Source organism: Leptonychotes weddellii, chromosome 5 (genome assembly GCF_054177405.1).
Source record: "Leptonychotes weddellii isolate Sample4059 chromosome 5, ASM5417740v2, whole genome shotgun sequence".
NCBI lineage: Eukaryota > Metazoa > Chordata > Mammalia > Carnivora > Phocidae > Leptonychotes > Leptonychotes weddellii.
This window is the reverse complement of record NC_138373.1, coordinates 1523568-1540638: the sequence shown is the minus strand read 5'-3', so window position 1 is coordinate 1540638 and position 17071 is coordinate 1523568. Positions and strand designations below refer to the sequence as shown.

General features: G+C 50.3%; 1 protein-coding gene across 5 annotated transcripts in view; it reads left to right on the top strand.

Annotated features, from left to right (window-relative positions):
- The first annotated feature begins 6607 nt into the window (after positions 1–6607).
- The window catches only part of SNX8 (sorting nexin 8), a 37095-nt gene continuing 26631 nt past the window's right edge, over positions 6608–17071 (top strand). For 4 of the 5 annotated variants that reach the window (XM_081819227.1, XM_081819225.1, XM_081819224.1 and 1 more), the window contains exons 1-2: positions 6608–6727; positions 16940–17050. In XM_081819227.1, coding sequence (XP_081675353.1) covers positions 6622–6727; positions 16940–17050 — 217 coding nt within the window. In that variant the 5' untranslated portion in view covers positions 6608–6621. The remainder of the gene's footprint in view (positions 6728–16939; positions 17051–17071) is intronic. The other variant, XM_081819226.1, reaches the window with a different exon arrangement.

Here is a 17071-nt window from a genome sequence, read left to right as displayed (position 1 = left end):
TCATGATCCCAGAGTCCCGGGATCGAGTCCCACGGTGGCCTCTCTGCCCCTGCCCCAAGCTCATGTTCGCTCTCTCTTACTCTCTATCTCAAATAAATAAATAATATCTTTAAAAAAAAGGGCGCCTGGGTGGCTCAGTTGGTTAAGCGACTGCCTTCGGCTCAGGTCATGATCCTGGAGTTCCGGAATCGAGTCCCACGTTGGGCTCCCTGCTCAGCAGGGAGTCTGCTTCTCCCTCTGACCCTCTTCCCTCTCATGGTCTCTGTCTCTCATTCTCTCTCTTGCAAATACATAAAATCTTAAAAAAAAAAAATCTAAAAAAAAAAAAAGAGAGAGAGAGCCTTAACTTGACACATCGGCAGAGTCCCTTTTTCCATATAAGGTAACATATTCACAGGTCCTGGGGACCAGATGCTCTTTGAGGGGCTGGTACTGTGTCTCACCAGAGCCCACCTTCCGGTTCCCGAAGATTCACATCCATCCAATATACAAAATGCATCCATCCCATCCTACTGTCCCCCAGAGTCCGAACCCCTGACAGCACGACTCCAAGTCCCAAATCTCCTCATCTAAATAAGGTAAATCAGATATGAGCGAGTGTCTGTGTGTGATTCATCCTGAGGCAAAATTCCTCTCCATCGGTGCACCTAGAGGACAAACGATCCAATCCCCTAAATACAAGGGTGTGATAGGCAAAAACTTTCCCATTTAAACGGGAAGGCAGTGGCAGGAAGGAGGGATTGCAGTCCCAAGCAATCTTGAAATCCAGGGGAGCAAACTCAGGTTTCAGGGCCTAGGAATTGTTGTCTGTGGCTCAAGGTTCTACCCTCCGGGCCCACGGCTCCACCCGGAGTCTTCCTTCCTTTTTTGTGAAGGGTAGCACGTGTCTGCAGCTGAGGAGTATTTTCCGCCTGTTTCCTGCCTGCATTGTTTTGAGAGGCAGACAGCTTTCTTTCATTTCATGTTCCTCTGTCCCTCTCCATCCAGGCTGGTAGTGTTTCTGCTGATACAGGATGTTCAGAAACCGTGTGGGCCTTCCATGCGTGCCGTTAGAGAGGCTCATCCATGGGTCTTCCGTCTCTATTCTTCGCTCCTGCTGAAATGCCACACACCTAATCTCTTCCGAGAGCTCTCCGTGTGATGACGACTGTGGCTTTTGTCCCTTTCCAGATCCACACACACACCCGGGCTTTCTCTCCAGAGCACACTTTCCTGACCGGGAGTCCCCTAACTTTACGATCGTTGGCCACCGGGACAGGTTCTTCTCCGTGTACCTGGGGGACGCAGTCTAGCTGCGCAGGACCGCTTCTCCCCTGGTTCCCAGCAATGCGTTCCTCGCTTCCTTCCGAGGCCTCCCCTGAAGTGCCTGTCATGTGGGAAGCCATTAGCAGTCTGTTTATGGCAGTTTGGGTGTTACTATCTAAGATGATGTAGACTTTCTATGCCCCAGTCCTCCCTAGACGACTTAACACGCACATGTCTGCTGACAATCTGTTCACGGCAATCTAGGCTTTTTCTGTTACGCTTCTCTAAGAAATTCTTCCAGTCTCTACCCATCGCCCACCCCGGGGTCTGTTTCACGTCTGCAGGTGCTTGTGAGAGCCCACCCTGTGTGAACCAGCGCCGGGATTCTGTGCTCCTCCGTGGCCAGGTGCCATGCCATTGTCTGTCTCCACGGCAATATGCTCATCCAGGCTGTTGTTAACAGACATTTGGGGTATTTCCAGTTTCTAGCTATTTGAATGAGCCTTCGAGGAATGAGCCTTTTTTGGTGGGCGTACAGTTTTATTTCCCTTGGGTAAATATCTAGGACTGGGGTCGTCTCAGGGGCCATCCTTTTTGCACTCCTAGTCTGGTGTGGACAGCCAGCTCCCACACTGCTTCTAAAGGCGGACAGCTTAGCTCCTTGTCAGTCCTGATCTTCTCTGGGAAGTTCGGTCCATATCCCATCCCCGCTGGGGCCCACGCCTTGCTCTTCTGCCATCGAACCCAGGTTCCTAAGGTTGTGATCATGTCTGAAAGCTCTGTGGGTCGTTTGGCCTCCACTTTCGTTCATTGCTGTAACTTAAAGTCCTCCCTGTATCCGGTACGCTTTCTTGCTTTCGACACCAGCCATGTATTAAAAACATCTTTGGAAGGGAGCAATTTTAGCCAGCACGCCTGTATGTTTGGGGAAGGAGGGTGAATGTACTTCTGCATCAGACTAACAGAAGAAGTCTTATTTAACAGAAGAAGTCCCTGTATGTTTGGGGAAGGAGGGTGAATGTACTTCTGCATCAGACTAACAGAAGAAGTCTCTTATTTAAACCTTACCCTTTGAGGAACAAACCTTTGAAATAAAGTAATGTTGATATTTCCACTTTACGCATACGGAAGCCAAAGAGAGTTAGTAGCTTGTCCGAAGTCTAATGAGGAGACCCCAACATTTTTGAGATATTTAAACCTTGCTAGGGCTTATGGAGGATGTGAGCAAATCTCTTTACTTCAGGTGGGAATTTTAGGATGGGTGCTTGAGAAGGTATCCTATAGCATCACAGGAGGATTTTATTTTATTTTTTTAAAAGATTTTATTTATTTATTTGAGAGCGAGAGAGAGAAAGGAGGAGGAGCCGAGGGAGATGGATACGCAGACTCTGCGCTGAGCACAGAGCCCGATGCAGGACTCATCTCACGACCCTGAGATCATGACCCCGAGATCATGACCTGAGCCCAAATCAAGAGTGGGATGCTCAACCAGCTGAGCCATCCAGGCGTCCCTGGAGGATTTGATTTCATGACCTTCACAGTATTGAGATGATACTAGTTCAGCACTTGGCGCAATGCCTGTCACATATTCGGGTTTAATAAATGTTTGGGGGCTGTTGTTACCATTTTCCCTGCCTTCAGAGTCCCTCGCCTTCCCCCCAGTATGAGTTAATAGAGCCATAGGTCACTGGTGCCCCAAGCCTCCTCAAACAAGAGGTTCTGGGAGGGACTGGAATTCCCACAGTGAGAGTGTTGAGGACCAACTGCTGGCTCTATGGCATCGGGTAATGCCACAGGGGCTATGAGGGTGGTCTCCGGCACCAGACAGCCCGATTCAAATCCCGGCTCCTCTATGGACTGGCTCTGCCATCACAGTGTGTTGGACTTTTCTGCCTTAGTTGTCTGGAAAACGGAGACAATCGTGCTACTATTTTGTAGATTTATTGTGGGGCTTCAGGGAGTCTCCCATAAAAAGCCCATAGTAGGTACATAGTAGGTAGGCATTCAGTAAATGCTAGTTTGGTTAGTGTGGCTAGTATTCACAGCTGTTTGCAAAATATTTCTGGCTTTCTGTCCTCTAGGCACATGGTGGTGTCAACCCTCCACGTCACCAGTTCTGGCCAAGGAGTTGTGAGTGGAGTGTTTTGTCACTTCTGGGCCAGAGCATTTCAGTGCTCACGCTGGACCCTCCAGGGAGCTTTCCCTCTGTCACAATGGCAGAAATCCCTGACGGTGGCCGCTCCATCGTCCTGGGTTTCTGAGTGACCGTGGTGGGCATAATCCCCTTGTTATTTCAGGTCTTGGAAATACCGCAGCATGATATCGCTTATCCTGACAAATCTACATCAACTAGATTGACAGTCGAGGATACAGTACTCAAAGCATTTTAACAACTGTTTTGAAAGCTCCTGAGCAGGACGTGGAAATCCTTGCATTTTGGTAGGACAGCTGATAATAGCCCCTTTCTGTGTGTCCACCTGCGTCGTGAAGTCCCGAGTCCCGACTCCGCTGTGTGTTCCAAATCGTTTGTTTGCCTCTGTCGTTCTCAGTTTCCTAAATGGAAAGCGGCCAATGTGACTGGAGCAATGGATGAACAGTCTTAATATAATTGGATTCTTGCCATTAATCGAAAGGTTTTAAAAGTCAGAAATTCTGACTTTTAACAGCAAACTTTCTGTTTGCTGTTCCCCGAATGAAACAGAAATGGTGTAAGGATCAGTCTTCTTTGGTGAGGATCTAAAGAAGTTGCAGGCAGACACATTTCAGTGCATGTTTCCAAGAACTTTCTAATGGTTGGAGATATCTGACAATGGGGCCCACAACCTCTAAGGACCGAGTTCCCTTTTCTGGAGGCATTCAGAACTGGTCATGTCAGAACCCACGGCTTGTTCCCCTTTCCTCCCACACACCTATGTTTCCAGCCCTAACAGCTTCTTTGCTCTGCTGTGAGAATCCTGTTGTATCCTTGCCCCCCCGCCCCCAATTCGGTACCTAGGAAATGCTCAGGCAATGTTTGCAGGAATAAAACTTTCAACTTGGGCTGCACATTAGAATCATCTGGGGAGCTTTAAAAAATAAAAAATCCCAAGTCTGGGCCACATCCCAGATGAATTAAATCAGAACTTCTGGGGGTGAGCTCCAGGCTGAGTATATTCGAACTCTCCCCAGGTGATTGGAAAGTGCAGCAAAGATCCAGAACCTCTGAGCTAGAGGTTGTGTTAGGGCTGTTAAAATAATACATTTATGTTATCATTCTTGAATAATGTCTGTGCACTTGTACAGTGCTTTACAATTTCTGGAAAGTGCAGTGAACTCTTAGACATTTAGTAAAGACCGTATCCTCTCGTGAGAGACAGAGATACGTGCTGGCTAATACGGGGACGTTAGCAGAGAGTGTGTGTGTGTCTGGGGGGTGGAGAGTTGCGGAGTCAAGGAAAGTGCTGAGCACATCAGTTGAGGCAAGAGCAGCTGAAAGGAAGGCCATGGGGTGGAAGGAAGCAGCATCCGAGGGGGGCTGTGTATCACAGGATCCGCAGTGTCCCCCTGTGACTTGGGGAAGCCTATGAGTAGCAGGGACCAGCACTTGCCAGGTTATGGTGGAGGAGAGCGTCTCTGACTGTGTCAGCTTGCAGGGACGTCCTGGGTGCGGTCATGGGTAACCTGGGCAGGGTCCAGGAGCTGTAGCAAGGAGAAGGACTTCCTGGGGGAGGACCCAGAGCCGGGTCTGGGCTCTTGATCGCTGTAGCCAGCTCCCAGCGGGTGTTGGTAGGCATCAGAATCAGGAGGTCCCAGGGCGCCTGGGTGGCTCAGTTGGTTAAGCGACTGCCTTCAGCTCAGGTCATGATCCCAGGGTCCTGGGATCGAGTCCCACATCGGGCTCCCTGCTCTGCGGGGAGCCTGCCTCTCCCTCTTCCACTCCCCCTGCTTGTGTTCCCTCTCTCACTGTGTCTCTCTCTGTCAAATAAATAAATAAATAAAAATCTTTAAAAAAAAAAAATAAGAATCAGGAGGTCCCAGCTCCTTGCTTTGGAAAGGAGGCCCTCCTGGATGGAGCCCTTCCTGGTGCCCCAGCTTCCTCTTCTGCCATTTCTACACCCACACTTTTATTTTTTATTTTTTAAAGATTTTATTTATTTATTTGAGAGAGAGAGAATGAAAGACAGAGAGCATGAGAGGGAGGAGGGTCAGAGGGAGAAGCAGACTCCCTGCTGAGCAGGGAGCCCGATGCGGGACTCGATCCCGGGACTCCAGGATCGTGACCTGAGCCGAAGGCAGTCGCTTAACCAACTGAGCCACTCAGGCGCCCCTCTACACCCACACTTTTAGCTCCAGGAGGACCGCAGTGTCTGCAGCTGCTTGATGCCTCAGAGACTTTGTGCCTGCCAGGGGCCGCTGCCTCCTCCTGGTGCTTAACTCCCCATCCCCGGCATCAGCTCAGGCTCCGCCCCACCCAGGGGTCCCTTCATCCCTTCCCTGAGCCCCCACAGCCTCACTTTGGAACACCCAGGACACTTGCTCTGGTGTTCTGTCCTCCAGATTGGGGGAGGCACCTAATGCACCCAGGTATCCTCGGCTCCCAGCACTGGGCAGCCTGCCCTCTGGGCGGGGAGGGGCAGTGTGGGGGGGTGACCGGGTAAGGCGGGTGTGCGAGAGAGCAGGTGAGCGAGTGGGTGGATGGATGAATGAGTGAGCCAGTCAGCCAGCGAGGGGGTGAATAAGTGAGTGAGTGTGTGGGTGAGTGAGCAAGGCAAGGGACGGATGAATGAGTGAGCGAGCGAGGGAGTGAATGAGTGCGGGTGTGGGTGAGAAAGGGGGTGGACAGATGAGTGAATGAGCGAGCCAGTGAGGGGGTGAGTGAGTGAGTGAGCGGGGGTGGGAGAGTGGATGAATGCATGAACGCGGGTGCGGAACAAACGAGTGAGTGGAGGGTGGGTGCGTAAGTGAGGGGCGGGGCGAGAGCCTAGGGGAAGGGCTGAGGGGTGAGCGAGGGACGCGTGGGGCGGGGTGCGGCCCACGCGGAAGTCCGAGTAAGCGGACAAGGGGTGAGTGTGACGACAAGCGGCCGAGCGAGCGGCTGAATGAGTGGGCGAGCGGCGCCGGCTGCGAGCCCGAGGCGGGGAGCGGGAGCGCGGGCCAGGCCTCAGGTGGCCGCGTGGCCGGGGCGGGGCGGGGCGAGGCCGGACAAGGGGCGTGCCAGGCCCGGGGTGGGCGTGGTGAGCTCAGGCAAGGGGCGTGGCAGGCCCTGGGTAGGCGTGCCGAGGCCAGGCAAGGGGCGTGCCGAGGGCGTGACCGGGCCGGGCCCGGGCGGGGCGTGCCGAGGTGGGCGTGGCGTGGCGGGCCGGCCGGCGCGGAGGAAGTCACGTGGCGCGCGCTCACATGACTGGCGGCGTGATGGATCGGCTGTCGGGGGAGGCAGGCGCGGCGTTAGTCGCGGCGGCAGCTGAGGCGGAGGCTGACGAGGAGGCGGACCCGCCCGCGGCAGGTATGGCTGGCGGTCCCCCTGCTCCCGCGCGCGGCCCCGGCCCCGCGGCCCCCACCCGGTGACCCCGCCGCCCTCGGCTCCTTGGCTGCCCTCTGGCGCCCCGCGCGCCCCTGCCACGCTGACGAGCGCGCCGCGGGCCCGGGGACCCGAGCACCTGCTCAGGTTTGTCCTGGCCGCGCCTCCCTGTGCAGGCCCGTCGGGGCGGAGGCCCGTCCCCCCCGTTCCCCCCGTCCCCCCAGCCCTCTCCCCGCGGTGCCGCCCCGGCCGGCAGCGTGGGGCGCAGCCGCCGGACTTGCGGGGCTCGGACAAGAAATTGCGCGGGGTCCAGGACTTGTGAGTTCTCATCCGCAGACCGGACATAACTTCGCTATCAGTGCTTCTGCCCTAAGTGGATGAGCGTAAGCACGGAAAAGCGTGCGCGAGGCTTGGCTTTTCTAGGATGCTCCCCCCTGGAGAGTTCCCTCCTCTCGTCCTCTAACTGGAGAAGAGTTGTAGGGGCAGCGTCGGTAGGAGTTACTGCTGCTGCTTGGCGCGGGTCGGGGGCGGGCACACGGCTGAGGGACTCCGCCGGGGGGGGGGGTCTGGCGAGGTGTCCCCAGGGGGCTGTGCTTACAGTGAGTTCTGGAGGGCTCCCAGAATGATTATTCATTAGGGAGAGAAGGGAGGGGAGTGGCAGGGAAGCTGCGGGGCGGGGGGGCATTGGACTGGATTCATTGATACAAAAGCTCCTGGGTGAGTCTGCGTCTAGAAAGAAGTCGCCCATCTCCAGAATTGGTTTTTAGTTATTTTTCATTTCATTTGTAGCTGTGTAAGGGGAAGCATGTGACGGCTCTTGCTGTTGATTAGAACACTGTGTTCTCGAGGTCACATGTTTGAGCCCAGCGTGGGCAGTCGGCCTCACCGATACCAGGGCCCCAGCCTGGACCCCTTGGCTGGGCACTCTTGGGGATGGGAGGCCGTCATTGGCTTATTTCCACTCGGATTGTGAAGCAGTTCACAGTTGCTGGATGTGGTGGTGGCTCGGGGGTCTCTTTGCACGCATGGGTGCTGCGGTTGGACGTGTCATGCAGGACTCACCCACTGGCCGCCATTTATGGATGGCACGAGCTCTCAAGCTTGCTTTCCCTGTGACTTCGCGGGAATAACCATGGTAGTTGCCCTTCTTTGGGGTCGTGGTGATTTTATTAGGTGTGCTCACCATGCGGACAGTTTATGGAGTGCTGTTCTATAGCCGGGTGAGTCTCAAGTGGGGTTCACCGACTGTTGGTATGTAGCCTGTCATTTCATTCCATTTAAAACCTTTTGACCATCCTATGAGGCAGGTGAAGTGGTAGAACAAACCTTTTTTTTTTTAAGATTTTATTTATTTGAGAGAGAGAGAATGAGCGGGGTGAGGGGCAGAGGGAGAAGCAGACTCCCTGCAGAGCAGGGAGCCCGATGATGCCGGACTCAATCCCAGGACCCCGGAATCATGACCTAAGCTGAAGGCAGACGCTTAACCAACTGAGCCGCCCAGGTGCCTGAGAACAAAATAAATAAATATTTATTCCCCTAGGGCAGTGTGTTAGTTTTCTTTTCTTTTTTTTTTTAAAGATTTTATTTATTTATTTGAGAGAGAGAGAATGAGAGCAAGCACATGAGAGGGGGGAGGGTTAGAGGGAGAAGCAGGCTCCTTGCTGAGCAGGGAGCCCGATGTGGGACTCGATCCCGGGACTCCAGGATCATGACCTGAGCCGAAGGCAGTCGCCCAACCAACTGAGCCACCCAGGCACCCAGTGTGTTAATTTTCTGCCGCTGCTGTAACAACTTACTACAAACGTGGTAGCTTAAACAACACAAATTTCTCATCTCACAGATCTGGATGGAGGTCAGTAGTCCAAAATAGGTTTTCCTCAGCTACTTATCAGGTGTGGGCAGGGCTGCGTTCCTTCTGGAGGCCCTAGGGGGAAATCCATTTTCTGGCCTTTCTAGCTTGCAGACGCCTCCCACATTCCTTAGCTGATGATGGTCCCCTTTCTCCAGCAACCATGGGCCACGTCTTTCTCGTGCTGTCATTCCTTTGGTTCCCGTTTTCTTGTCTACTTCTTCCACTTTTGAGGACCCCTGGACTACATTGGGCCCACCTGGATAATCCACAACCCGTGGCCTATTTAAAGGTCCACCGGTTGCCACCTGAATTCCACCTGCTACCTTAGTTCCCCTTTACTGTGGAAACAACAAATTCAGTTTCCAGGGCTTAGGTTGTGGACCGCTTTGTGGGGGGAGGGCGTGTTATTGTGCCTTGTACAAGTAGCTGCCCTGGGGGTGGCATCGCTGGCTCATGGGTGTACACATCTTTTGTTTTAGCGGACACCCACACCTTATCCTCTGTGGGGGCTCCTACCAGTTTATTCCTGTGACTGTCGAGGCCCTATTAAGAACATCATTTCCTTGTGACCTCCTGGATGCTAACTACCATTCTTATAAACTCCCTTCAGACTTACAAACATTCAGAAAGTGTTTCATTTTTGTTTGGACTTCTTTTCCTCTAGTATTAGTGGAGTTTAGTTTCTTGTCATAGTTTCATCTTGTGTGGCCTCTCTGAACTGACTCACCGTTCGTATCTCTTGCCCCTTTTCTTAGGAGTGTGTCTTTTTCCTTATAGATTTGTTGCGTTTCTTTTTTCATTTTGAACATAGACCCTTTGGGGATTTTATGTTAAAATTATTACTATCACAATGCCCAGTGGGAACATCCTGTTCTCTGTGCAGGATGAGATTTTATTTCAGGTCCTGTTTTGAGGTTTTGAAGTTCAGCAGTTGGGACATAGGGTAAGAATGGCAGGGGATGAATGTGATATATGCTTGACTGTGTAATTTGAGTTTTTGAGATTGCATCATACCCTGATAAAAATACACACAAACGACCACTGTGTATCATGGCCCCACTTTCTGCAATCCAATGGACCTAAACTTGTCTTTAGAACACGGGAGAATCAGCTTCACTTCTGTTGGAGTGGCTAACTTGATGGCATTCCATACATTCCATCTGGTTAGGAAGCTCCCAGCCATTTGTCTCCTGGTTTTCTCTGGGGTCACTGCTGAGTTCTTCTTATCATCCAAGCTCCTGCACAGGGGCCCCCACCTTCTCTGTATGCTTGGGCGATTTCCTTGGTCTCTCGGCCCCAGCCACCACCCCTTGCCTGCTTTTTCTCTGGGTATACATTCATCAGAATTCATTGAGCTGTCACATAAGATGTATGCATTTGGGTTAAATTATACCTCAAAGTGCGGTTTGCATTCAGGAAAAAACTCTTCCTGTCCATCCTCCTCTCATCACTACGCACGTTTTGATTGTAAACTCTCAGTAGGCAGAAATTATTATTTTTCTTTACCTCCCAGGATCTAGAGTAAGATCTGCTCTGTAGAAAAGGCTTAAATGTTTCAAAAGAATTTTTACTGTAAGTCTTTTTAAGGATAATACCACATTTTAATTTGATAATGATAGCTGTGGAAATACTATTTAAGTTTGCTTTATTGGTCTTTAAACTCTCATATAGACGTACACAATTTGCAAGGTAAAAATGTGTCAATTTGAAGAAAGAGGAACTGACTGAATCACTATTGTGTAGAACAGATTTTGCCAGAATTTGTGGTTAGCAAGAAAGTGATGTGTTCTGGGTGGGGGAATTCTGTTTTGGTATTATTTTTTCCTTCCTAAGAAAAAGGCAACACAAAAAGAGATGTTTGCCCATCCCACTTGCTGGGGAGAGGCTGAAGGGGTGGCCTGTTTGTGAGCAGGGCCGGCTGGAGGCGCAGGGGGAATGCCTGGACCCCAGGGTATGTGGAGACCGTGACTCTAGATCCTGTTACCCTCTGAAGAACTGCAGTGTTATTGCTGTCTGTGTGTTTTTATTATAGAATCACTCAAAAACCATAACCAGACTTCAGGGGTAGAGGCTCTTTGTTAAAATAGTCAGGATTAAAATATCTTGTAGCACCGGGGGTCCAGGATGGCCTGAGATGCATGTTCTGTCAGTCGTTTGACTTACAGGGGCCTCTGACGCCACACTTCACATTTTCTATTGGCTGGGTGGCTGGAGGGGAGCACATGGGCTGTTTCTGCCTTTGGAGCCGGTGGTCGGTGGGGGTTTTCGAGGACTCCTAACCAGTTTGGAGGTTGTGTGCTCAGCAGAGGTGAGGGGAAATTACGTGATGCCTCATTAATTCCAGGGAAGCTTGGTGTGGACTGGAGAGGCTTGTGGGTTAGGTACTGTCTCCGAGAAGTCCGTTTACACGGGTCTTCCGAGGATCTTTCCTAACTGATTTGCGCTGGTAGAGTTTGTTTACCACAAGTCTTACGAGTTAGTTGTAATCAAACCAGTAAAGTTGCACTGTTGTATGAGAATTGGCTCTTGGAGGAGAATGTTGTTGTACAAGAACGTAACTGCAAGTTCGAACATTTTATAAACGGAGAACTTACCCATAATCCCACCACTTCAACACAACCGCCGCATGTTAGCGTGCACTTGACTTGTGAGCGACAAGGTGCCGGCCATATGCGGCAAATATAGTGTGGTGCTGGAAATGTGTTTTCCTTCTGACTTTCTTAACATTTCTTTTTCCAGTTTATTTTTATTTTTATTTTTATTTTTTTTAAAGATTTTATTTATTTATTTGAGACAGAGAGAATGAGAGACAGAGAGCATGAGAGGGAGGAGGGTCAGAAGGAGAAGCAGACTCCCTGCCGAGCAGGGAGCCCGATGCGGGACTCGATCCCGGGACTCCAGGATCATGACCTGAGCCGAAGGCAGTCGCTTAACCAACTGAGCCACCCAGGCGCCCCCAGTTTATTTTATTGTAAGGTTAGGATATATCATATATGTACAAAAGATGTATTAATTGACCTTTTATTATCAGTGAGGCTTCCAGTCAACAGCAGACTGTTAGTAGTTAAGGTTTTGGGGTGTCAGAAGTTACATGTAGATTTTCAGCAGTACAGGGCGTGGGGTTGGCGCCTCTAACCCCCATGGTGCTTGAGTGTCAACTCTATTTTCTTTTTCCCATGCATATGTTTTTTACGTGGCTATCCTCAGTGTATATACCCTTTATAGCCTGGTCTTTTCACTGAACATTCTTTTTACCCTGGTAAAAATAGCTTTTATCGTTATCTGTTGAATGCCTGCATGATAACGCATCAAGCTCTCTGTTGTGTTTCTAAAGTACTAATGTCATACAATTTGTGTTAAAGATACTCTTGCCATATGTTTTTCAGAAAATGATTCTTTTAAATTGAATCAATGGTAAAACTTGTCCTCGAGGGGCGCCTGGGTGGCTCAGTCGGTTGGGCGACTGTCTTCGGCTCGGGTCATGATCCTGGGGTCCTGGGATCGAGCCCCGCATCGGGCTCCCTGCTCAGCGGGCAGTCTGCGTCTTCCTCTGCACCACCCCCATCATGGTCACGTGCTCTCGCTCTCAAGTGGGCGAATAAAATCTTTAAAAAAAAAAAAGTTAAACTTGTCCTCCAGCTTGCACTTGGTACAGGAAGTCTGTCTCCCACTAAATTAGTTCCCCCCCTTAGAGGTTATGGCTGTTATCAGCCTTGCAGTTGAATCAGAGTTTCTGTAAACTCGGTTATCCGGCTTTGAGAACTGGTAGATGCCCTTAGGTGACCTGTTCAGGGACTTTTGCAAATGTCAGAACTGAGTCCCCCCTTCCACTGCTGAGGGTGTCCAGAGAAGCCAGAGAAAACACACATTTTGGTGATTCCAGTTTCTGTCAAGTTAAAAACCATGCAGAATTCAACTCTGTCGTGTAGGGGGATGCTTCCTTAGGTGATAAAACTATAAATGAAGAGCAAGCAAAATACAATGAAAAGTAGGCAGTGGTCGCTCTGGTAGGAGAAAGGGGGTTTGACCTATAAGGGATACAGGGCAAGTGGGGGTTTCAGGTGCTGGTCGTCTTTTAATTTTCCACCTGCTTGTGTGTTTGAGATACAATTTTGTTGCACTGTCCATAGACATGTTACACCCCTTTCTGTGTGGGTGTTACCTATTTCACAGTGGAAAACATGGAGGGAAACCCCGAGATCCCAAGATGTCAAGTGCATCTGCTAACGATGAGGCTTGCCCAGCAGAGGTGGGTGCAAGGGGTCTTGTTTTAAAGTAGTTTTGTAGGCATTTTGAACTCTCTCGGTTTCTACTCTCTAGTTAATTTTGGAAATGCATTTATACTGAAATACATGTTTTATTGTGTCAACGTCCACTCCTAATGGAGAATCCTGAACTGAATCAGCAGGAGACCCCCCCCCCCCGCCGCCCCGGCTTCCACTGTTTGTGATGTCTGTGTCTGAATATTATTGGCGCTGGTGAGTCCAGCCGTTTCGGTGGCCCCTGGGACCCGCAGGACTCAGACCTTAGGGCTGCTGGCCTGTGTCACAGCTGGAGAGCTGTCTGGGGACCTCACCTGGTGTTCTAGAATGTCTTTGGCCAAAGCCATCTACTGTAAAGGAGTGCGGCGATAGTCGTGACTTAGCACTGTTAATTGTCTTTGGGACAGTAAGGTCACCTCACGGCTCCTGAGAAATGCCACTCACTGCTGGGTTTTTGCACCAAGGGGAGATTGAAGATTGCATTTGTAGCTCTTCTGAGGAAGGTCTGTAGGTGCAGTCCTTTATCTCATGTCTCAGGTGTGCCGCTGATCTTCCTTCTTAGACAGTGAAGTTGGGAGTCTCTTGGAGCCCCTGCAGCGTTTAGAGGTTAACTGTGACCTATGGAAGTGGCGTGTTTCCCGAGATGGACTGCGTCACGGGTAGAAGGTGTGTTTTGCCGCCTCCCGGGAGGGGCTTCCACATACGGCATTCTTCACGGTGCAGAGTACGGGTCATGTTGATGATGAAGCCTTGCAGAGCGCTTCCTGTGTGTCAGACGCTCTGATGGGGCCTTATGGAGGACATGCTGTCCCCTTCACAGTAACCCTGCGAAGTAAGTAGTATATCACCCCGACTTTACGGATGGGGAAACCGAGGCGGCAGCAGTCCCGTCACTGGCCCGGGACCAGAGAGTGGGATTCACACGTAGGTGAAGCGTGTGGCTCTGGTTCGGAAGTGGCAGATATCACCTCCTAGCCTTCACTGGGATAGAGATGCACTTAGCCCTGCTGGATATTTTGGAATATTTTCACTTTCACGGCAAGAGATCGTAGAAAACCTGAGTCACTTTCAGACTGAACCACCCAGACCCGGGGTGAGGGTTTGAGGAAAGAACAAAAAACCAAAATCAGATTGAATTTAGTTAAAAGAGAGACCATGATTCTTTTTGGAATTTTGAACTCCTTCTTTGTAAGTTATTCCAAGATTCCGCATATTAGCTAACATAGTATTCCTTTTAAACTCTGGAAAAAATCACTGGGCCTCCCCACATGTAAACATTCCAAAAGTGAGAGACTGAAGAGGTTTTTTGAGGAATAGACCCAACTTGAATGGGGCCCTTTCAGAAGCAGGTTTGGTGAGATTCATGGAGAAACACATCTGGTGGCCCCTGTGCTGGTTCTTCTTGCTCCAGTTTGAGTCAGAGGAAATCATCTGATAGGTGACTGTTTTTGGCACTCAGCTTCAGTTTTGTGATGTCTTCAGGAAACAGACCCGTGATTTTTTTTTCCCCTCTGTGGTTTGGTCTCTTGCATCTCCCTCGGAAAGGGGTAGCCACTCATAGCTGAGGATGTCCTATTTGTGTGCGAGTGGCTCACATGTGTCCCTGAGATCCCAGGGGCCAGCCACGCGTGGTTAGCACGGAACTTCAGGCGTCGTTCGGGTCTTGACCGGAGCAAGATGCCGCTGTCACGGTGTAGAACCCAGTGCTTGTGGCGGCGAGCACGCCAGGCCTGCAGTTCGTTGGGTCTGTGGTTTGATCTGGAAACTTTGTGTCTGGTCTGCAGGTCCTTGGGAAAAGAAAAGCTTGAGCATCAGGCGCCATGCTAGATGCTTTCACATACCTTCTTAAAAAAAAAATTCTTGCAGCCAGACAGTGATGTCGATGGTATGGTCCCCATCTTAGGGACGAGAAAACTGAGTGCGGTGAGGGAGGTGAGCTGTTGGCCCATAGTCATACAGGAGTCGGGGATGTGCACTGAGCCCATCTGACCTCTGGCCCCGGGCATGGGGTGTGCCTGTTCCTGCTCCTCTCCCCGTGCGTCAGGGAGGGAACACGGGATTGGGCGTCATCAGGTAGCGTGGTGCAGGTTCTCGCCCCGAGACTCAGCTTGCCAGCTCTGTGACCCTCGGGCCGGCCCTGCTGCTAGCTGAGCTTCGTTTTCGCATCTGTAAAATGGGACCAAACACCTGCTTAGAGGGTTTTCCAGGACTAAGGAGATGTTATGTTAAGCATTCAGTAAGGTTCCAGACACAAAGAGGTTTCATTGGGAGTGGTCCTGGTTTGAATGGTGGGGTGTACTGCACACAGCTGTCCGGATGGCTGGCTTCATCCCTGCCTTTGAATTTGTGGGAAGACTTAGGGGAGTGGGGAGACACATTTATTAAGGGCAACTCTGTTTGCATCTGGGCATTCAGTGGCTGCTTCCAGTTCTGACTTGTAGCTTCATGGCCATAGGGGCGACAGGGACCCTATGGGCCTCTGGAAGTTTCTTTGGCAGTGTTGCCAGCTAGACTTTTCTGCTTGTGCCTGGAACAACCAGAGGATTTCACAGGTACATGATTTTTCCCCTTCTTCATAGACACCTTTGTTCTAGATTGCAAGCCATCCGTGTTCCAGGCACGGCGCTGGCGTAGAGAAGCGGTTTGTATTCACAAGCTGAGAGAAGAGGGGGAATTCATAAAACATGTTTAACAGCTTCACTGAGCTCTCATTCACACACCACATAATTCTCCCATTTGAAGTATCCAGTTCAGGGGTTTTAGTATATTCACAGAATTGTGTAGCTGCCACCATCATCAGTCTTAGGGCATTCTCATCTCCTCCGGGAGGAACCCCGCACCCGTTATGGTCAGTCTTCATTCCCCAGTCCCTCTCCTCCTAGCCTAGGTGGTGTTTAATCTTTCTGTCCCTACAGATTTGCCTCTTCTGGGGATGTCATGTAAATAGAAGCCTGTGGTATGTGTCCTTCTGTGCCTGGCTTCCTTCACTGAGCATCAGGGTTTATCCACGTTGTGGCACTGACCAGCGCGCCGTGACCTTTTATGACTGCATAGCATTGCATTGTGTTGAGACTGTATTTTACTTATCCATTCGTCAGTTGGTGGACATTCGGGCTGTTTCCACGTTTTGGCTGTTGTGAATAATGCTGCTGTGCACGTTCATGCACACGTTCTTGTGTGGACATATTTTTCATTCCTAGCAGTGGAATGACTGGGTCGGATAGTAACCTCTCTTTAACCCTTGGAGGGATTGCTGGACTGTTTTCCAGCAAGTATGAGCTCTCCCAATTTCTCCGTGTCCTCACCAACACTTGTTATTGCCTCTTTTTTTTTTTTTTTTTTTTGGTGCCTGTCCTTTTGATTATCGCCATTGTAGTGGGTGTGAAATGGAATCTCATTGTGGTTGGGCATCTTTTCGTATTGGCCTTTTGTGTATCTTTTTTGGAGAAATGTGTATTCAAATCCTTCGTCCATTTTTAAAATTAGGTAGTTTGTCTTTTTAAAAAAAAACATGAGTTTTCAGAATTTCTTTTTATATTCTAGACACACACCCCTTATCAGATCTGTGATTCCTCCATGTTTCCCCCCATTCTGTGGGTTGTCTTTGTGCTTTCTTAATGGTGTCTAGCAGCAGGACAACCTTTAATTTTGATGAAGTCCAGTTGATCTCTTTTGTTCCTTTGTTGTTTGTGCTTCTGGTGTCATGACTAAGGAGGCTTTGCCTAACCCAAGGTCAGGAAGATCTAGTTCTATAGTTTTTGCTAAGAGCTTGTAGTTTTAGTGCTTTCAAAGTGAACCCTGGGCCTGAATGTTTTAGTTCTCCTGTATGGTGTGAGGGAGGGTTCCGGCGGTGTTCCTTCGCACACGGAACACACAGGTGGCACGTACTGTGTGCCACCCCCATGCCCAGCAGCGTCGGGGAGCCAGAGTTCCCGGATGTGGGGTGGGGAGGCGGTGAATGTTCGGGTGTGGGAGGCCCTCGTGGATGAGACGTTGAGGAAGCTCAGCAAGGAGATTCAGCCCGGAGAGTAAGAAGGATCCCTAGACTCTTAACAGGGCTTTGGAAACACTTTACTGTTACAGGAGTGTTTGAACTGAACTTTGGAGAGGATTCAACTCAGAAATTTTCGGCTAAGAAGTACCAGAGGACTTGGAAGGACCTGAAGAGATTGTTTATTTTTACTTTGCTTCAAGGTAACAACACTTAAACAATTG